Raw genomic sequence first — 22,482 nt, forward strand, 5'->3', positions numbered from 1 at the left:
TTCTCTCCACTTGTCTACTAAGTACTGTAATCTATAAGAATAGATTGTAAACAGGCTACTTTGGAAAAAGAGTGAGGGGGGGGAAATGGTCAATTTGAAGAAATAGCCCCTCTTAAAATGAAGAATAAAACAGTATCTCCTCCTTATGGACAATCTAAATGAACCACTAAGTGAGGTCTGTCTCCCTTGCCCTGAGGGATTCTGTACGTGTTTATGCATCAAAAGGAGAATAGATTTGCTTTCACTGCCCAAATTTTGCCACCTCCCTTCACCCTAACTTCTCAGGAAACAAGGAAACAAATACACCCCACCTAGATGATGTTTTCCTGATATTCTTGGTTACCTAACTGTGCACTTGCCTGGGATCCCATAGGGAGAATGAAATGAAGAAGTGGAAAAGAAAAAAGACACATCTGCCAAGTGAGATAGCTTCTCTTTGAAGGAGAGGATGGGGCTCATGCCTAACTTCTCAATCGCTGGGGCAACAAACGTTATATGGCACCCTTTTACTTTCTCTAAAACGGATTCACACCCATCCCACGTTACCCACACACCACCCATTAGGGCCCCTTGGAAGTATCTTTTGACTTATCTTAATGTTTTGTTAGCAGGGTCTGTTAGTCAGCCAACTGCTGGAAGATTTCATTTTTAAAAATCGCTAAGGAGTAATTATATAACATGTAATCACTTGAACAAAAGTATAAAGGCGCAGAACCAGCAAAAGAAGCAAATGTTAGCTATGACTGTAAACACAGAAAAACAAACCTAAAGAGCTAGGGTGATGCACTCCATGTTTCCTAAATCAACCAATCGGTGACCAGATATAATATCAAATTACAGAGCGGAACCCAGGAGTATTCTGCTGGGACAGGACAGTTGAGGCAGGAGTGGGAACGGATGGATAAAACCGGCTCTCACCTCGGGCCGCCTGTGACTGCCCAGCCGCTCGTTTTCTCCGCGGCTCTGACACCTGGGGACTCCTGTGGTCTAAGATGATTAAGTTCTGCCTGTTATGTAGAGGTCAAGACAGAAGGAATAATTTTTCTTTCCATTCTGTTATTTTTTAAAAAGGAAAGGAGACCTAAGTAAAAAATAAGAAATATGTACAGCAACTTGGATCATAAGAAAACCGAGGACTAAAAATTGAAAAGACAACGAGCAGGAGCCAGCTTGTGTCCAGTCTCCTCCTCTCCGCCATCCATGTGCTTCCTCGGGCTTCCATCTGCTTCCCAGACGGTCTCCTGCTTCCCGTTTCCTACGGCCTTTTCATTTCATCTTGCACTTTGTTTTTCTGGTTATTGTCCTAGAAATGAATCTAATTATATGGCTCCTTAACCCAGAACCCTTCGACACTGCCCCACTGTGCAAATTCTCTAAAACTTGTCTGTCTTCCCTTATTGCCTCCTTCCTACTTGGCCTGGACTGTGGGTGCCCTGTGACTACAAAATTCTCATGTAATTCTCCTTTCACACGTGCTCACTACCTTTTTGCCTCAGAGACTGGGCCCCTGACATTCCCACGGCCCTGTCCCGTTACTACCATTCAAAATCCTGCTGATCCTTCAAGTCCAAGTTCAAATGGATCCATGGATCCAGTTCTTTAAAGCCTAAGTGCTCCCACATGAATTTGGACCCTCCAACAGTCCCTTTTTGTGTGTTTGTTCCATTCTTTGTGTACTTCCCTAATGTTAAGTAAAACAAGCAGCTGGACAGACAGCTCTGGTCTTGTCTTTCCACTAGATTGTAAGCTCCTGGAAAGGAAGGATCTTTTTTCTTCTTTTTTTTTTTTTAAGTGCTACGTGAAGTGCCTACCACAGTATTCCCTTCCAAATATGCTCAGCAAATATACTTAACGTTTCATTTTTCCCACTCAACACACAAGCTACAAAAAGGCAGGTGGTAGGATTTTAAAGGTGAAAATTCAAAAATAAACATATCTAGTCTCAAGAAGACAATAAACAGTAACAATAGACTCTGACCAAAGAACTGATTGATTGTATCTCACCAACAATAGATAAATCCTGACTCTGCAAATGAACAGCTACAAAATTATGAGGACCAATTGTTGTTGAATTAAGCAAACAGCTTCCATCCTAAGATTTGTGGGCCTTTGGTTATTTTTACCTGGGGAAGATGGACTACTGAACAAGAGTGAGATAATGCCACCAAATAAAGTTGTGGATGAGGAAAGAGCTGGGGAATCAGAGAGCATTACTCTGAGATTCCCAGCTCAGCTGTGCTGGGGGTCACACACGAGCCTCGTGTGCTTTCTCTGCGTCCACAGGCTGCGATCACATCTCATCTGCGAACCCGGCAAACATTCGGGCCCTGCTGGGTTCTGTGAGTGCAGCTCAGTGTCTTCTATGACGGACCCGGTTCAGGATTACTATGAAAACCAACCACAGGCCTTCTTTTGGAAGAATGTGGAGCTGACATTCATGTATTTATGTCTTAAAACATGACAAAGTTAAGTTATTATAACTGTAGTTCTAAAAGCAAAGATTTCTCTGGCAGTGGAGACAAAAAATAAATATGGTTCCATCTACCTTCCTAGGAAATAGCTGATAGGCCTTAATTGAGGCAGTGAAAAACATTCACTCTCCTTGATAAAGCCTGCCCTCCTCATCCTCTCCCTCTCTCTCACACACACACATGCACATAGATATTTTTTATACCAAATACTAGGAATAAAATGCTGAGTCCACCCAATCTCAAATCTCCATCAAGTTTTCAGCCTAAGTCAGTCTGAACGGATGAAGGGCTTCCCCTCCCTAGTTTTTCGGGTAAGTAACTCCAAGGGCTGCGAAGCATTTAGATTAATCCTCCGAAGGCAACGTGACTCCCCAGCAAGTCTCCAGCACTTTTGGTGAACAGATTCCACTGAAAGGGAGTCTGGAACTTCTACAAACATTTTATGGGCATTCATCTTTATAAAGAGCCATTTCCCAAAGTGGACTTACCTATGATGCTTTTATAACTATTACAATCACTCACACTAGTTGTTCTGACCATTTCGGGGGTAGTGGGCCTATTTGAGACTCTTGAATCCCAGGTACAGAGCTCTGGACCTACACGCCCTTCTCCTTCCCTCCACCCATCCTACCTGTGTCACGCACGTGGTCAAGCTGCTCATGTACTACCTGGGGGCAATGCAATGCCAGGATGGATTCGGGGCACCTTTGGGAGGAAGGGGTGCCATGTAATAGTGGTCCGCCTGCCATGACTGTCCTCCCCGTCAGAGGAAGGACTCGGTCAACCTTTCATTTCTAGAATTTCACCTGGGGTTTGGGTTCTCAAACCACTTTACAGACTTCCTAGCACACATGCCAACGCCTAAGAAGTCGTTTTAAATATAAAAAGAGAAATGTTCCCTATTCACATAGATATATTTAATAACACAAAAGCTGAGACAGAGGCAAAATCCCTAAATCAACTCAGCACCCCTTTTACTCTCTAACATTAGTGTGGGCGACGCACACACTACTGAAGGGACACAATCTCTTTAGAAAACACGGGGGGAAAGGGCCGAATCTGATAAGAAAAACACAACTGCCAAAATAGCAATGTAACTTCAGTGAATTCCCTTCTCCCCAAGTTCCAGTGGCTTGCAGAGTGATTTTGGCTGGTGCTTCGGAAACAGGTCACCGAACCAGCCCCTCAGGTCCCCACAGGAAAGTCTCCTTTGCAGATTTTTTGTTTGGAACAATGCAAAACATAAAAAGTGGAAGTCATTCTCCCCTGCCCAGAACAGTACTGCAGTAGTAAGGACAGTGACTCAATAAAGCCTCAGTTTGTATAGTGCTTTATACTTCTTCAGGGCATCTGCACACACATTATTTCAGTCAACTCATACAACAGCCTTCTGGCTTACAACCCAGACAGCAGGAACCACAGGCCTCGCCCACGGTCATAGAGTAGTGGAACCGCTGGGGCTAGCACCCGACTGCATGACTGGTCCCGCACTTCCCCAGGTCACGAAGCAGATCCCTGTCCTGCTGTCACCCTCCCTGGCGTCTCTCACTCTCCACGGTCGGGTTGCTCATCCGTCAGCAACAGTATCTAACTGTAGATGTAGTTTTCAAAGGAGAAAAAACACAAGTCCTTCTTTGAAAAGCATATATGGAGATATAAAAATAAAAGTGGCATTCTTCTTTATTGCTTCTTTATAGATGCCTTTCCCAGATGAAAAGGGCCTGCTGAGGAACAGGTCACTGACCTGTTATTTCTACGCACACATAATACTCCTTAGTAATAGCAGAACCTTCACAGCGGGAAATTATTTGCCAAATATTTCCCACTGTCTCCCAGCGTGGCCTGTCCATTTCTCCCAGACATAAAGCATCTGGGCTAGTCCAAGAAAACACAGCAAATTCAAAGAGATGTTTCCCAGATGTGCAGCTGCCCTTGAGGAGTCTGTCACAGGGTCAGCTCTGGAGATTCATCCTTCCCAAGACCCTTTTCCAACTGCATCTCACCATAGCTTTTATATGACTGAAAAAAATGTCAAAGAGGTTGACCAGACAGCTGAATGGAACGCTGAGCAGGTGGCGGTGAAGGAGCAGCACTGGAGAGCACCCCGCAGGGTGGCCCCACACTGTGCAGCCATGTGACGGTTTTCAACCCCCTGGTCACAAATAGTACAGTGGGGTCCCCTTCAGATGTTTCAGTCAGGGGAGGGACGTCACAGGAAGGCTGCCGTCTTCGGTGGGGCAAATGCTTCTTGTGCCCTGTGCGACACAGAAGCACACCACTGAGCCTTCGGCTTTAGGGAAAGAAACCTGCAGAAACCCTGCTCACACCAGTTCTGTCTTGTGAAGAGTCACCAGCTCCACAGGCTTGCTTGGGGAGGTGACTGGGAGAAAAGCTCGTTCCATGCCAGGTTTAGAAAACTCTGGAAAAACAGTGTGTCGTGCAAACTTCTGAAAAATAAGAGAGATAAATGAGAAGTGAACTGGAAAAAGGCATCAGTTGCCACCTTGATTTAAACTCCATCCTGGGAGCCCTCGGTCTAATGGCCACCTCACTCGCTCCACAGTGGACTTGGACTCTTTCACTGCTATCTGTAAACTGTGACCAGGACATGCACTGATTATGGACAGGGGTCATTTGAAGCCCCTGCTGTTAATCAGCTGTATGGAAAAATCAGTGCCCACAGAAATAGGCATTTGCAGCAAGAAACTAAAGTCTTTCACTCTTTAAATTTACTGCCCAGTAATTCTAATTATCTTACGTGCAAATAACTCTAAGGACGAAATTACAAGCTCCTTGAGAGGCAGAACTATGTCCTACAACTCTTTATATCCCCTACAGTGCCTAGTTTAGTGCCTTGTACACAGTAGGTGCTCACAGGAGTCTTTTAATTAACTAATGGCTAAAATAGCAACCAGAGTGATGAGCACATGGCCAGGGAGGCAGGTAAATGGACTCAACTGGGGACAAAAAAAAAGGAGCCCTGGCAGGGCTCCTGGGTGAGCTCTGTCCCAGTCTGTAAGTAGCCAGCCCTTCCTGATGGTGCAGAGACATATGGGAAAGATCACTTCCTGGTGGGTCAGGCCCAGAGCTGACCCTGTGCCCCTATAACTTCGGTCTACACAGGTGGGCAGCTAAGTAGAAAGAGGCTCAGGGTCTTTAAGCGGGAGGCTGCTGCCAATAGCTCAAAGCCACGTCAACGACGCCTACACCCTGGCCAGCCACCCTCTAGCACAGGCCGCTTTCTGTGCACCCCACTGCTCTGGCCTCTCAGGGTTACTTCTCAAGAAGTGGGCAGAAGTAACAAAATATGAGGAGAGAACCAGAAAGAGGAAACAGTTGGAGGGCAGGTGAAGGGAAGGACACTGATCTCACACTGCTGCTCACTTGCTCACAAGGACACTGCCTCTGCCCTGGAAGGTGGATGGTCAGTGTCACACTCTCTGCCACTGTAACGACAAGGCCCTCTGGTGCTTTAGCGGGATCCTCTGGCATTTCTCAAACAGCCTTCACATATCTTACTTCGTGTGCCATTTCAGTGCTCTGTGCAGAGCCACAGGACAAGAAACAAGCAGGGCACTTGCTGTAAAGATTCTCACAGTCCGGGGCCCCAATAAGCCCAGGGCACAGAGACGCTCTCTCCCTGTTGTTAAATGATTCACACTATCTACAAAACATTCTCACTGGTTCCCCACGTGATCTTGTAATAATAACCAGTCTTTTAAGAAAATACTTACACAAGTGAAAATGATGAGTGTTATATAAAAAACCACCAAAGCCAACAGCAGTACAATCTCAGCTCTGTATTTCTTAAAAGTCTCTTCTTCGCGCTCCTTACGGCATCCTTAAAAGAAATAAGTGAAATATGAAGCCATTTAACAGGACTTTTCTTTTCTACCAGACTAAAAGCAAAGATGCTTTGTTCCTGCTTTTTAAGTCCCTGTTTTAAGTCCTGCCCTCACATCTGTGCTGAAGAACAACAGTAACAACAGCGGTGACAGAGGGGGCTGCGGCCAGCGTGCACTCCCACTCTGCCTCCAGCTGTGTGCAAGGGGACCTACGTACAGCGCCTGCCCGAACCTTCTGAGGAGGCCTGAGCTTCCCCATTTCAGAGGAAGGAGCCGAGGCTCAGAGAGGCTGAGGGACGAAGGCAGGTGGCAGGGCCAGGAGTCCGGTCCAGACTTATCCTGCTGCCCATCTGCCTCCATTTCAAATGTGTGGTGTTTCCTGGCTTTTATTTTGCCTTGATGGCAAAGAAACCACCATTCATTGATTTGAACATAATTTTCCTTCGCTGGCGATGTGCAGACTGCCAGGTGTCCTGTAGACATCAGGAGGAGTGCAGGACTGTGAACCGAGGCAGGCGAGCCGCCCAGCTATCACTTTTGTAGAATCATTAAAGCTCCGCTGCCAAGGCCAATGGCAAGGGTGGCCGAACAGATCCCCAAGGGGCTGTTAAAGGCTACGGTGGCAGCACTCCGGGAGGGCGTGTGAGGCATTCAGCCCAGGAGGGGACATGGTGGACACGGCTGTCCCCACTCAGGTGTGACACCCGATACGCTGTTTGGAGATGCAAGGTTGCCTGCGGAGTCTACCTAAAAGCCAGGCAGGAGCAGGTGAAGTGCAGATGATCGGGGTTCTCCCCATGGACCATGGATGGGCCTCAAGAAAACTGTCGGCCCTTGAGACTGGATTTAAAACTTAATGCAATAGTCTAGGGATGGATACTCACAGGAATCTGAGACTTCAAGGTTGAGAATCATCGTCCTAATGGTTCCTGACATTTATTGAGCGCTCAGTCTACCCCAGGCACTTTGGTGCAATGTCTCATTTAACCTTCATTACAAGCCTATGCTGCAGAAGTTATCATCCCCATTTTAGAGACGAGAGAACTGAGGCTTAGGATTGAATAGAGATTTGCCCAAGATCGCATGCTGAAGAACACCACAGCTAATATCTGCACCAGGTCTACATGACTCTGACCACTGAACTGGGCCACCTGCAGGCCTTCGAAGAGGAAAAGAAAGAAAATGAGGTTTCTTTCATTTCATCTCTGCTCTTCCTGCCAAGTCGCTCTCATTTCTCATTCATGTGATAATATCTGTGGAAGCCCACTGTGCACCAGGACAGAGCAGAAGGCAAAGCAGAGAAGGCAGCGTGAGCTGACACGGTCAAGTTCTACAGAGGCAAACAAAGCTGAGTAAAGGGGTAGAGACGTGTGTGCAACAGTGAACCAAATTCAAACTCTGACCAATAAACAGTGATTGTGTCCTTGGGAGCATCGGAGTATTATCTTAAATCAGACTCCCTTCAAATACCGAATAGGAAAAATAGCTATTCTAAAAACTCAGGGGCCCCGGCCGGCGTGGCTCAGTTGTTTGAGCATCGCCCTGTCATCCTGGGAACCGAAAGGTCACTGGTTCAATTCATGGTTGGGGCACATGCCTCCGTTGCAGGTTCAGTCCCAGGCCAGGGCACGTACAGAAGGCAAATGATCAATGTTTCTCTCCCTTTCTTTCCCCCTTCCTTCCCTCTCTCTAAAAAAAAATCCAAATAAAATAAAAAATTTTCAGAATCTGGGACTCTATGAAAACATGTTTATCATTTCAAGCCTTAGCCACTAATAAGAATTGGGCAAAAGTTGAAAGCAAAGCATTTTTAAGCTACATAAACAAGTTATGAAAAAAATCCAAAAAGACAATCCTTGTGTTGACAATTGATTCTTGGAGCAAAAACGGTTCTGTCACTGGAACATCACTCTCTTTCTTTGGCCTGAGTTGAGGTATTGGGAAAGTCTACCACCACCAAGTGGGGAGAAGTGCTGTTCTCATGTTAAAAAGGGGGAAACATGAAGCAACCACCTTAGGCCAGGTTATGAGGCCCCAAAGGAGAAGATTATTATACAGTTACCTGGTGTAGGGGACCATACAATTTCCCCATCTTCCAAAAATCAGACTTACACACTTCCTATTTGCTCCAAAGGACTCTCGCAGGACTAAACAACAGCCAGGTGAGTTGTCTGACTGCATCTGTCACCTACCCCCGTCAGGATGGGTAGGTCTATCCTCATTTAAAGCAAAAAAAGTCAGGACATTCCTGCAGTAGAATTTAGCTATTAGCCACAGATGTGATCCAAAGCTTCCAACTTAGGCTCCAACGGAGAGGGGCAACTTTAGGACGTACAGAAAGTGCACACACATTCTGCAAGACGAAAGCAAAGGCAGCAGGTCACCTCACCTGTCACTCTCAAGATCACTGTGCCACTTTGGTTTCTCTGCCCTTCTGGCCCCTCCAGAGTGCATCTGTACGTCCCCGAGCTGCAGCTGGTGGCATTTCGGATCTTCAGGGAATACGGCCCTTGGCTGGGGGGCTCAAGGGGGCCCTTCTGCTCTGTCTGGTGATACTTCTGCAGGTCGTCCTGGGGCACCTCTATTGTCTCTTCCCCGTCCTTGGTAAGCTGTTAAAAAAAAGAATCCTATTGAATTGCGCGCTATCAACAGACCTGCAAGCACTGAGCCGCCATGCCAAGGTGCCACCTCTCATCTTCATAAAACCCATCCCCAACGGTTTTTCTACAACAAGATATTGTGTGGATGTGTGACCTTGGAGGGAGGCGGAGAGAATCTCTGGCAATTCTTTAAGGCTCTGTCTGTTTTGGAATTAGATCAGGACTGCATTTTATGATCCTTCCTTTCCCATCTCCTACCCTACACAAAAGAAGGTGTTGCTGCTGATGCTAGTGATGCCTTGGCGGTGATCTGATGAAGTGGGTGAATCACCCTAAATGAAATGTTGTTGCTGGTTGTTCTGTATTAAATGTTCTCTTGTTTTCTTCAGACACCAACTCACCCATTGACTGACTCTTATTTCTGTATCCCAGCCTTTTATTTGGAAACATTCCTAAATCTATTAGGATCATTGCCAGACAACTCAATGGAAAGGAGAGATGCAGAAGGGGAATGCCCCCCATGAACAGCCGCCTTGTCCTCCAAAGGCTGTGTAGCTGTGTGTCTTCTGTGATGTCTCAGGAGGTACCACGCTTACTCCTCTCCTAAGTAGGAAGACGGGACAGTAGTGCCATGCAGGGACTTCATGCCAGATCATTTGGTGGCCACACCAAGATGTACACGAAAGGGCAGTTACAGCTTAAGTCACTGAGCCCAGGACAGACCAGCCTAACTAGGGCAGATGCCAAATTCAGCCAAACTAACCTGACTGGTTTTCTTTCCCTGAACTATCTTTGCAGTTAACTGCTGGGGTCTTTTCATCATCTTCTACTTCAAAGATTAGGCACCTACTGCATTCACCATCAACTCTTTTTCCCCACATATGTCTCTAATTTGCTTAATTAATTTGCCCACCCATCTTCCAATGGAATGTTATAAAGCTTCTAAAGTGGATTTAAACAAACAGTAAAGTCAATCACTGTTTGGGTGCTCATGGGCAGCCCCTGGCCCATGAGCAGCAACAGGGATCCCTGCCCCTAGCATTGTAACAGTACCAAAGAGCCACCTTAGAGTAAGATACAGAATGAGCAGGTTCCACTGCCGCAGTCTGTGCCAGCACCTGCCAATGATTCATCTCCTATTCTGGGGGCACTGGCAACTCCTCTCCTTCTCAAAAGGGGATCAGGGAAATAGATTACCAAGGGGTAAGGGGAACACCCAGTGAGGCAGCAAAAGCTCAGGAGAGAAAAATCACTCTCTCTCTCACACACACACACACCCCTCTCAGTGGCTGGCTTCTGCTTAATTTATTAAGTAAGGGAAGGCTACGAAGCCACCAGAAAGCTCAGGTTCCAGCTTCCACAGCCTTCAGGTACAGTTAGCATTCCTGTGGAGTGGGCTACAGAGACATCTGGTGGCAGATGTATCGCTCCTGCAAGGAGCCCTGCTCCATCACTCCTAGCAAGGGGCTGCTAAGACTAATGACTTTTCTCAGGCTGAATCTATGAACATAAATCCCATTTCTTGACAGTTCTCCTTGTGTTGGAAGGTTCCTTCCTAAATAATCAAGGATCTACAGACTGAGGCCTTTAGGTGTTCAAAAATAAAGGGGAAAAGAAGGAGGTGTGGCAAAGGAACCTTAGAAAAAATTAAGGCGTCCAATGGATTCTAGAACACATACAATATAGCTCAATATTTCGCCTTTCAAGACTAATTAAACCACAAACTAAAGCCTCATCGTGTGATCACACCTGTCCCCGCCTCGCTGCCTGCAGAGGTGCTGCCTCCTACCAGAGCTTCAGATGGGCCAGGTGCCTGGGACCATCCAGGGCCACCTGTTCCGAGACTCCCCACTGCCCTCTTCCAGTTTGAACTAATCAACTCAGCCTAGTCTCTGCAATCTCCATGGTGATGTCTCTTCAAACTTAAAGCTCCAGATGTGTTGAACTCAGATCTCTTTCTAACAGACTTCACTGGAACTCTCTTTTGCTAGAAATCTCTGCATCTGAAGAGATGAAAACCCACTGCAACAATCACTTTGCGATGATCTGCCTCTGGTGTTCTCCTGGGGGCCTCCTCTCCCATCCAGTGCTCTCTCCCTCAGCTCAGAAAGACCCATCTGAAAGTCAAGATCAAACCTTCCAACCCCTGTGGAGCTGGTGGAAACATAAACTGCTGCGGTTATTTACATAAAGCGGCCCCATTATCATGCTGGCTGCCTGGAGCCTCCTAAGTAACTACACCCAACTGATGGGAACTGGCTGGCACTGGCCTTCTGCCTATATGCAGAAGAGGATTCATTTTGAGCATCAGCAGTAGTAACAACAAAAATAATTTATTTGATGGTCAGATTCCCATGAGCCTCTAGAAAAACCTCCAGCAGGTCTCTAGTTATTTTGAAATAGTAAAACAAAGGCAGGGTAAGAAAGAGGTCAGAGAAAGGCAGAACACAGGACCCCAAGGCAACCTGCAGAATTTTGATGTCCTGAGCCACTCCAGCCATCGGGGGATCACGGCAAAGTATCTCACCTCTCATGGGGCCATCTCCCAGTGGTCCCTTCCACGGTCTTCCTGAAGGACCCAGAGAACTAGAAAAACTACAGGCTTTGCCTGGGAACTCTGGCCACAGTAACAAATAACTCTCTTTGCCTGATAACTCACTCCAGCAAAAGAAACCTGTAAATCCACACAATGTGCCTGGAAGTATTTCATAACCCTCCTCTAGCTTCAAGCTGTGAGGACAGACAATGCCTATTCCCCTTCTTTTTGTTAAGATCGACTTTTGTAGCTGAAAAAGGGGCCACACAGGTACTAAACCTGACAAGCTCAGGGGAGGCCTGCTCGGCGGCCTCACAAACTCGGAGCCTGAAAGCAACCACACAGGATGGTCTGAACATAAAAATTCCTAACAAAAAGTGGGTCATGGCAGGTAGTCACATCCTAGGCCTATAGCTTCCTTGACAAAAGTCAGTCTTTACCTTAAGTGAGCCCATCTATTGTCTTTTTGCATCTAAGATAATATACCTTTGAAATGTCAGAGCAATCTTCTTTGTCAGACCCTCAGGGCACAATCCGCTGCACCAGGGCAGAAGTACATGGAATCCCCCACTCATTATTACCTTGTTCCCCTTGCACCATCTCCATGTGCTATACATGTGAATTGTTAACTCTCCTGTGCCCACCAATGCAAAACAAATATGTATTTTCCCATATCGTCTTTTTATCCAATCCCAGAGATTTCCCCACTTTGCCTTCTCCTGTCCCCCTAGTATACCACCAATGGATTTCATATAATCCTTTGATTCTAATATATAAAATAAGTTGCAAAACTGCCATTCTCCGGAGCATTTTCTCAATCCACTGAGATCTTGCTCCCCAGCAATTATCGTCAGTTTGGCTCAAATAAACTCATAAAAATTCTCTACAGCTTGGACATTTCTTGTGTCAACACCTTCTCATGTGACTCCACCTGGGGAATCTGGGATCTGCCTACAGTCACAAAAATAGTGGCAGTTTTTATGTGTATGGCTCATGCTGAAAATGAGAGTGGGCACTAGCAGCACCACGAGATTCTGCATGGCGCGGCAGCATTGTCTGAGAACCGAAGGGGAACTTCAGTGGGAGGAAAACAGAGTAACAGTAAATGGGCCATCCTCAACTTTGCTTTGTTTTTATGAGTTCTTACAAACATTTGAGCTGGCTCAAAATTAACTGGCAAGAACAGCTCTTTAAACATTCAAAATCTAAAAGCGTTTCACTGCCTCTCTGCAAAAAGCATTATAGGAAATAGTCATTTATAACAAAGGAACCCTCGGATTCATTCACAGCCAAGAATAAATTGACAGGAATGATTTACGCGTGCTTTACAATGCTAATGTTGTAGTGTGCTAAACCACAACAAGATTTGGGCAAATTAATTCCTCAAAATACTCATCCCAATTATGTCTTAAAAATCCACATTCCCTGAGTTAACTCTCATGCTGACCACTCTACTTTTTTGGTTGGACTGGAAAGAGTAACATATAGGATATCTCACTTTCAGAAAATCTATGGATTTCTGACTTGTCTCAAGGCAACGAGTTTGACTGAATAATTTAAATACTATCTTCTCTCTCTAAAATTGCGGTTTGACCTTAAGGAAACCACAGCCCAAAATAAACTAAATTCTCTTTAATTTGCTGAATGCTAAACCAATTAAATGCAAGTACTAATTTTAAGGGCACATGGATTAAGATTTTTTTTTAAATGATGGACAAATTTGAACTAGAATAAAAGAAATCAAATAAATAGTTAAATGTGGCTGAAAATGAATGAGTATTTTAGTCAAAAACTCTATTGTATAAAGTGTTTTTCTAAGTTTACATCACTTTATCCAACTACATGCTAATCTCCTGGAATACTATATTTGACTCTAAGAGGGCTCCATTTCCATTTCTATGACAAAGAAAGAATTTTGATCATAAGCCTGAAATCTAAATTAATTATAAAGAGATCTGTTAAGAACGTGATAGGAAACTAACTACTTTCAATAGAAAAGATTTTTTTGAGGGACAACGTGTATATACATATATATGCACATATATGTTTAATTCAAAAATTTGATTAAACATTTTAAAGGTATATTCTTGAAGTATTTAAAGGTGGTATTGAGTTAATCTGATATATTCCAATAACATTGAACAGCTTTTTTTTATTGCATTTCTCATGCACTAACATTCACGTACCTTGGTTTCTGACTCAATTAAAGTGCCAATATAATCACCATCCATCATAAAAACAGCTCTTTATAATGTGCAAAACAGTTTGGCTTGGAGGTTGATGTCCTAATGAGGGTAGAATGTATGCACGTTAACATCGTTTTTTTTTTCTAAGTGTAGTTTTATTGGAGAAATGATTTTCCACTTTGAAATTTACTGGATCTAGCAGACAGGGTTGGATTTATGGCTGTTAACAGAGCCTTGAACATGGCAGAGGCAACATCATTAAGAACACCGGTGCTGGTCTTGGAACCAAACCCCAGCCCCAGCACGGCGAGTTCTGCTCTTGCTAACTGACTGAACAGCTCTCGGGACTCATCTGCTCCACGGAGATGGGGCTTCAGTGGAAGTCTATCTCACCACGTTGGGGTAAAGATACCTGTGACAATGGAGGTGGACATGTAGCACAGTGTCAATCACACAGAAAGTCCTAAAAATGTGACTACTCTCTTTTCTTTCCATAGCCAAGGTTTCACTCAGCATTCTAAATACATCCCTGCACACAGGAAATACTCAAAAGGCATTTGCTGAATGAATGAGGTTTCAATACAATGAGAAAGTTATCAATACAAGGGCACTGGCCTTGGAATCAGAAGGCCTGACGTCACACCCCAGCTTCTCGGGTCAACTTGGGTAAATTCCTTCACCTCTGAGTCTCATTTCCTCATGTGGAACTACCTTCCTGACCTCATGGGGTTATTTTAAGAATCAAGCCAGAAAACACATAAAAGTGGTTTGTAATTGATAATGTTGGTAATAGGAATTATCTCTGATAGCTTTCCACTCCATCCACTTCATTCAGTCATTCCTTATCATTGATACTTCCAATCTCCTCTCTGGCAAAGTTTCCTGAAAGTCCCAATCTCTGCTCTAGGAAGAAATTACTTTTCTACTCCCAATGTCTCTAAAATACCCAAAACCCTCTGAATTTTCTAAAGCACCATCATAACATGTCAAAAACCCTTTGAAGGTAACGTCAGACCACACACTGTTCATGCCAACCACCCTCCTTCCATCTCGTGGGTCCTGCTGGGCCTGGTAGGCGCATGCTTACAAGCTGAGGCCATGCCCTTCACAGGGCACTACGTCTGGTTCTAGAGGAGGCACACCTCGCTCAAGCCCGACACCTGTGACCAGATAAACCGGTTCTGAAGCACACATGACCCAATCAAAGCCACTTAAGTATAATGAGACATTCACTGAAATATTAAAAGAAAAGCAAAATCTTTTGCTTTGCACTTAGCCCTGGGAGGATATACAAGTCTGAGGTTATTGGCTACTATCTAACTGCCATGTGGAGGCTGAGAATAAAGCCAGCGTGAAGGAAGGAAGAGTGGAGACACTGAAAGACGTGCAGCCCTGAGGACATTCACAACCCTCTGAATATAGCTTGTTTCCTAGAGTTGCCATCACCAAGTACTACACACAGAGTAGCTTAAAACACCAGAAATTGATTCTCTTGCAGTTCCAGAAGCCAAAAGTCAAAAACCAAGGTGCTGGCAGGGCCCGCTGTGTCTGGGGGCTCTAGGCCAGAGTATGTTGCGTGCCTCACTCCTAGCTCCCAGTTTGCTGGAAATTCTGGGCATTCCTCGGTTTGTGGACAAACCACTCCAGTCTCTGCCTCCGTCTCGCGTAGTATTCTCCCTGTGTGTCTGTGTCACTGTCTCTGTTTTCTCTTCTCTTAAGGACACCAGTCACTGGATTAAGACCCAGCCTAATCGAATGTGACCTCACTTTAACTTGATTACATCTGGAAAAAACACTATTTCCAAATTAGGTCCCATTCACACACAGCAGGGATCAGGACTGGGACATATCTTTTTGTGGGACACAATTCAATCCACGACATCAGCTGTAACTGAAGTGTAAACCATACTTTGATTTTTAAATTTCTTCCACTTCAATTCTAGAAACCAATATATTTCCTTTTCTTTAAGCTAGTTCTGATCGAATTGTAATCCTTCACAAATGAAAGCATCCTAACTGATAGGGACCCCTTGCACCACCACACTAATAAATGTGGCACATGGGGGTTATCCCACAGGGCCCCAGCCTCCAGGCCAATCCTGCTTTTCGCCTCAGACTCACATGTCTCCCACTCTTCAGGGAATAAGGCACCAGCGCCTGATTTGATTCAGAGCCTCTGCTCTCCAGAACCGCCCCTGTGAGTCTGGTCCAAGGTAAATATGAATAATTTATGGCAACTAGCATCCTTATTTTCCCATAAGTTTTCCCAGCTGGACCCATAATCCCAGACAACCACCAGCTCTTCTGGAATTGATCCCATCTTGCAGAACTGGTACAAAAAGGAGAGCAGACTAGTTGATGTTCCAGAAAACTACAAGTGATACTAACAAGCCTTACGTTCTTATGCCTGTATCAATCAGCACTACGTGACACACAGGAATTTTACCCAAGTATCTCCAGTGCAAAAACAGAAATAAAAAATATGCTTACGGGTCTAAAAGAATCTTAGGGAACTACTTTAGTCTAGGTCTGGTTTGAGCTAAGGACCGCTGGTAGAAAATGTGGGGTCATGGCAGGAGTAACCAAGAGGGATCATGGAAACAGTTTTAGATGGAGCAATGCTTATTTTTAGGTAAGCAAATCTCTTCTTGGTCCTCCCTACATCAAACCTTCCCTTACATCACGGAGACTTTCTTTTCACTTCTTCTTCTTTGTGTAGTGATAAAACCAAATACAGAACGAAGAGAGTCCAGTCCTCATGTGACTCAGGTTCCCCCTTTTATTCATGGAAAACAAGTGCTTAGGGTTTTTTTTTCCTATTCAAGTCTCAGCTGCCTTCTTCCTCTCCACCCTCTTCCAAGCTAAAAGATATCAGCAACTTTGCTGACTCATCAGTGTCCAAAATTCTCAGTGAATCCACCATTCTGGTCTGGCATAGAGTTCTTCTATTGCCCCCTTTGAGGCAGCCACATTCCACCTTGCCCACTCTCCCATGCATGTGTTCAAGTCCTACCGCGTTAACCTGCTGGAGTTTCGCTGTAGCGAAAGAACAAAGCCTCACTCTGAGATTCGTCGTTCAGGATGAATCATATTCTGTCCTGTACCACAAGAAATATGGCATTTTTCATTACTCCATCCTCTTTCCTTAAAAACTTTTAAGTGGATCCCTGCTGGCGAAAGGATAAAGTTCAAGGCCTTAAAGTACGGCATTCAAGGTTCTTTACAATCTGTTTCCAGCCTACTTTCTAACATTATTTCTCAGCCTGTGCTGTGTAATCCCCCCTGGCTCTAAATCACAGGTTACCCATCGCTTCCCCCAAATGCTTGCGGATTCCTGCGGCCATGCCTTTGCTCCAGATGGTCCTCTGCCAAAAGGTCCATGTTGATCTTGGGATGGCCACTGCCAGGCCCAGGACTTAGCACATACTTGGGACTTAGAAGTATTTACTAAATAATGAAAGTGTAAATATGACAGACACCTGAAAACCAGCTTTATGTCTTTCATAATCTGAACTCCTGTGGAATGGATAAAAGTGACTCAACCAGATCGAGTAGGACAGGTGCCAATGGGGAAAGTACGATTTTTCTTTGATGCCAGTACACACATTGTTTTCAACCTTTCAATGTTTTAGTGCCACTGTATTTAATGTACAAGTGTTTCCTTTTCCTCCTAAAGACATGTTTTAAATCTCTCTTACAAAAGATAGCATTCTAAACTCAAGGAAGTACAGAGAGTGGCATGCATTGGCTCCTTCATGGGTCCTTCAGGGTCTATGGCTGCACCGATCACATCTGCCTGGGCCATTCATGAACTTCAGCCCTTCCCAAAACACTTTGCTCTCTTCAGTGCCTCCTTGCTGTGTGGCTCATTATTACACAAGATGGTGGAGACAGAAAACATAACTCCACTGAAGAGGAGATTAGCAACGTCCATGGAAGACAGCTTCATAACGAAGAATAAGAAACATTGGTGTGGGGGAGTAGCCTTATGCAAGCCATCAACCCGCTCTCCCACAGATCCCTTAGTCCACGGGACATCCCAGGATCTTCCCCAGCTAGGGTTCTTCTAAATATTATAAACTTCAAGTTGGGTCGATTCTCTGAAACCAGAGTCTTACTTCCCTTTTCTCCCTTCCTTTGGAAATCATCTAAAAAGGGCACTTGTCTTGTGACATGTCTGTCCCCCATAGCGTCACCCGGAAATGAACTATATATCCTCTTTCATTATGCATCAACATAGGTTGTCAGAGCTCCTGGCATGATGAAAATGGTGCTGCACATTCCTGACTAGTAAGCACTCAGCAGCAGAGCAGCAAACGGTGACCATGCCCAAACACTCCATCCAGCGCCATCCTCTCCCTCCAAACCCATGCAGCTTCATTAAAGGGAGTGTGGACAAACGGCACTTGGTGCGGAGCACAGATGTAGTCCTTTAAGGGATGTTCTCACTCCTGGCAGACACAGGACTGTGCTATGCCCTCTTCTGCTACAGTCTAACCCAGGGCCTCAGCCAGTGGAGGAAGAGTGCTGGACCAAAGTTTATTTGCAGATTTTCCCAAAATACCTCCCCAAACAACCATAATCTACTCACATTAGCTTTCAAAGCTACATTTAATGGAGGTACTGTATTCACTTTTGTATTTCGTCCTAATCACTCACTCTGCCTTAAAAGGTACAATATAGGAAGGGATGAGAGGAGGACCCATTGTTGGATCCCAGAGAGGAAGACACCCAGAGACAAGGAAAGTAAAGCTGGGTTAAGAAGAACTGGGCTATCTCTACCTACCGTTGGTGCCACCTTTGACCCCCCTGTGTGTGTCTGTCTATATTAAGCCCCCTCTGGCCCCCTCTGACTGTACCTTCGTAACAGAGAGAATAAAGTGGACACTGTTCCTTCCCCACTCACCCTAATGTTACAGGCACCACCTGTAACAAAGTGGACGCTGTCTACTTTGAGACTTGGTAAAGGACACATGAAAAGAACATGGTTTACAGAGGTCCTCTGTTAATCACAGTGATCAGTGCCAACTGGACAGTGGCAGGATGCTCTCTGCTGCTGGAGAACTGAGTGGTACATGGACTTTTTAATTGTGAGTCATCATAACTGTAATTGTGATATGCAGAAGGCCTGCAAGAATGTGATTCAGTCTGGCGGACAGTGGAAACCCCACGCTCTAAGAGACTCTCTGCTGCACGTGTCCAGCAGGCAACCGACACCTGTGAAAGGAGGTGGCGGGAGCTAGGCTGGCCGGAGCCACCAGGTTTAAAGTCCTCACTTTACAGACCTCTCCGCTTGAATGAAATGTTTTACAAGGAAGTTGGGAGGGGGCGTGGGGGGAGAGTGACAAGATACTTAATCCTCAGTAAAATGAAGTATTTGCACATTTTACCACTGGCCTTATTTCCAGAACACTCTATCCATTTTTGCTGTACAAGAACAATCAACACAAACATATAATTACTGGGTTGGAAAAGAACAAATATCTACAGAATATGCTGAGACCTGTTAAAAAGTTCTTGAAGGAAAAATGCATATCACTTCTGAGGTATCTGATTTAGTTTATTGGCAGAGCATGGCTCTCCTATCCGCCACTACTCAATCGCAGTTTACTTCTAAAAAGAAAACAAAACCAAAAAACTATGGTATGATTTTTCAGTGATTCTATTCCATGGACCAACAGGAGGGAGACAATGCCAAGAGACTTTTGTTGTTTCTTTAAACACGGTTTTGAGACACCTTCAGAGTAAATCATGCAAGAACCATGTTCAATAAACAAGCCCATACATTTCAGAGTTACATCATCAGCTGGCATCCAAGGAGAAGCCCAAGGTCAATTGCTATGGTTTACTGAATCATTCCAAGCGACCTCGTGCAAGAAAATTTAACTTGACAACTGTTTGATCTTTACAGTCTGAAATTTCATCTGCTTGTTTCCTGAGTAGTTTTTCACTGCTCTCCTGGGGATATTAACATCATTTTTTTTTTAATTACTCTCTGGAAGGAACAGTGATTTCATGTTTTCCCCCTTCTTTAAGATAACTAAGTCCCTGCCTGGCTAGCCCAGGAACATTTTCACCTTCTTTACCTTAAGTCAGCAATTCTCAACTTTTTCATCTCATGGCACACGTAAACTAATTAATTACTAAAATTCTGCAACACACCAATATATTTTTTGCTGATCTGACAAAAAATAGGTATAATTTTGATTCATTCAGAGTAGATGACTATTGTTGTGTTGACTATTGTTATTTTTTCATTTGACAGTCTAAGGCGAAAAGAGGTCAGTGCCTCTGACTAAATAGTCAGGTATTGCATGTTTTAAAAATTCTTGCGCCACACCGGTTAAAAATCGCCACCTTAAGTAATTAAGCAAGAAAACAAACATCAAGATAGACCTTCAAGAGCTCAGGCTATGGAGTCAGCCTACTTGGTCCAGATCCCAGCTCCATCAGTTAGCCAGTCACGTAACAGTGCTAAGGTTACTTCACTCCCTAAGGCTGTTTCCTCATCTCTAAGGCAAAAACACAAATAGTACTGATCTTTTGGAAGATCTGTTGGAAGGAACGAAACAGCTAATATATTTAAATAGTTACCTCAGAGCTTAGCAGATGAGGAATACTCAAATAATACTGGTTTTCAACGACTTTTGTTGAAATAGTATTATTTTTACAGTGAGAACAATTTGGAAATGTGTTCTCTGATCCCACAGAGAATAAGGTGGAAATGAAGTAGGAATAACAAACCTACTTTCACACACACACGGTGCCCCAAGGCTAAGACAGCAGCACCGTTTCCACTGTGCACAACTCACTGGGTGCCAGTCTGAACTCCTCAGCACCCACCTTCCCAATCAACAGAGCAAACTCTGAGTGCCATTCACAATACACAAAGGCAGTTGCACAGCACTGTCTCCAAGGACACACACACAATATACATGTTCTCCTATGCAGCCTTGTTAAATAGCCAGAGACACACATTCAGGCTCTTACACATCTTTTATGCCCAGCGGCAGAGAACCCTGCTTTGAAGGTGAGGTACAAACGTGCACGGAGCTTTGCTCCAAGGTAAGACGGCCAATGAGCGAGCAAGAGCTGCAGAGTAAGGTTGGGATATCATAGTCATTTGGCTTTTAAACTGGAGGTGCTGTTGTGGCAGTAACCTCATTAAAGGAGGTGAGCAAAGAGCCAGTGACAGCAAGCAGTGGCAGCTTGGTTTTGCAATGCCACCAGAACCGCAATCTTAGAATCTGAAAATGTTACAGTTCAAAGGAAACCTTAAAAAAAAATAGGCTCAGTGTGACTCAATCCTCTAACAGAAGGGACAATGACGCTTGTTCTTCCACGCGTGGACAGCACTCATCCACCCTCACAGACGCCCTCCTTGATGCTCCTCTCAGAACTGCCAGAGGACAGAGAAGCAAGGGATAAAAGAGGAGGCCAAGGGTATTCCAGAAAAGGGATGACTGACAGAAAGCTACCACCTATGACACAAACGTAAATCCGCCTCTCGCTCAGTCCTTCTTGTCCAATTGTCCACCTCGCACCCCCAAACTGATGGGCATCACCGTCACAAAACACCAAAAATCAGAAATCTTCCTCCAATGTCCAAGTGTGCCCTAGCTGTCTTCTCCCTGACCTACCGACCCAACCACAGGGGCCTTTCAGAATTGACCCAACCAGTTATCTGCCCTCCCAAAACGTCTCATGTGGGTCATTCATCTCAGGCCATTTTTAGGGGCAGGAAAGGACTGAGCTCGTCAGGAACGAAATCTAAGTCTGCCGCGTCCCGGGATGCTCAAAGCGTTGGGACGAGGGTAGGGAGGCGTGTCGAAGACTGGGGATAGCTGCGGGAGACGCCCCCACCGCCAGCTCAGAAGGTCGCCAGCCTGAGGGAGGTCGTCCCCGCTGCCTCCCTATAGAGCCGACGTAACCCCAGCCCGCGGGCCTTTCGGCGCTTACCTTAGTCCAGGACACCGTGTAGGGGACCCGCGGGCTCCGCGGGGCGGTGCAAGGCAAGTCCACATTCTCGGAACAAGCCACCTTTAGTTCCCGCGTTGCCGCCGCCAGGCTGCAAGCTGCAAGAGGGAGAGAGACAGCGGCGTGAGCAAGCGAGGAAAGAGGGTGTCGTGGGGAGACGGGGGGCGACAGGCGGTCTCGGGACCTACCGCAGCCCAGGAGCAGGAGCTGGAGGCCGCGCGACATGGCTGGGGGATCGCCGGTCTGTGGCGCGCTGGCGCGACGCGGCGCTCTTTTACCCGCGCGCACAGGGACTTCCCCCGGCGCCCGCACGCGGGGAATCCCCGGCGGGGGGCGGAAGCAGCCGGCGCGCCCTTCCCTACACGGCAGCCACCGGGGCGCCCCCGCGCCCGCGGCCCGCGCGCGCTCCCGCCCCCGCGCGCCCCGGCTGGCGTCGCCGCTCCTGTGGCCCGGCGGCAGCTACAGCCATCCCCCCACCCCCCCTCCGTAACGCCGGGCGCTTGGGGCTTTGCAAACCGCGCTCGAACGCGTTACACCGCCCCGCTGAACCGCATAACAAAGCCAGGAGGGAGGCCAGCCGAGGCTGTGTGTCATTTTTATGGAGGTGAAACCAGATTCAGAGAGGTCAAGCGGCTTCCCCAGTGGCCCAGCTTGTCCGTGGTGACGTCACTGAGGAACCAAGGTCCTCAGTCTCTGTAGATTCTGTGATATTCAAAAACTCACTAGACTGGCCAAGGAACCAGGCGAGTCTGTAGTTCTTGGCTCCCAGCCCTCTGGCTTGGTTCTCAGTCGGTATCATTCAGCCTGTTTAAATTACAGTATTTCAACAAGGGAGACTCCTATTAAAATAAGAATTACGCATAGGGA

General features: G+C 45.8%; 1 protein-coding gene across 2 annotated transcripts; it reads right to left on the reverse strand.

Annotated features, from left to right (window-relative positions):
- Positions 1 to 902: 902 nt before the first annotated feature.
- On the reverse strand, positions 903 to 21,999 carry CD83 (CD83 molecule). Of its 2 annotated transcripts, none has more exons than XM_024565624.3 (5): positions 21,804 to 21,999; positions 21,598 to 21,713; positions 8,706 to 8,925; positions 6,206 to 6,312; positions 903 to 4,915 (listed from the first exon to the last, which is right to left on the reverse strand). In XM_024565624.3, exons 1-5 carry the CDS (start codon positions 21,838 to 21,840, stop codon positions 4,793 to 4,795), a joined length of 603 nt encoding a protein of 200 aa, XP_024421392.2. In that variant the 5' UTR covers positions 21,841 to 21,999; the 3' UTR covers positions 903 to 4,792. The 2 variants fall into 2 exon arrangements, with proteins under 2 accessions (XP_024421392.2, XP_024421393.2); XM_024565625.4 differs by having other exon boundaries at positions 904 to 4,918; positions 21,804 to 21,991.
- Positions 22,000 to 22,482: the final 483 nt, after the last annotated feature.

The sequence above is a fragment of the Desmodus rotundus genome, chromosome 3, assembly GCF_022682495.2.
Source record: "Desmodus rotundus isolate HL8 chromosome 3, HLdesRot8A.1, whole genome shotgun sequence".
Lineage (NCBI taxonomy): Eukaryota > Metazoa > Chordata > Mammalia > Chiroptera > Phyllostomidae > Desmodus > Desmodus rotundus.

Excerpts from the sequence above, each read along its gene's own strand:
- CD83 (XM_024565625.4), bottom strand. The coding sequence starts at position 21,840 with ATGTCGCGCGGCCTCCAGCTCCTGCTCCTGGGCTGCG. Across the intron at positions 6,313-8,705 it reads AGTGATCTTGAGAGTGACAG|GATGCCGTAAGGAGCGCGAA; the intron begins GTGAGGTGACCT and ends ATTTCTTTTAAG. Across the intron at positions 4,919-6,205 it reads CACTCATCATTTTCACTTGT|AAGTTTGCACGACACACTGT; the intron begins GTAAGTATTTTC and ends CTTATTTTTCAG.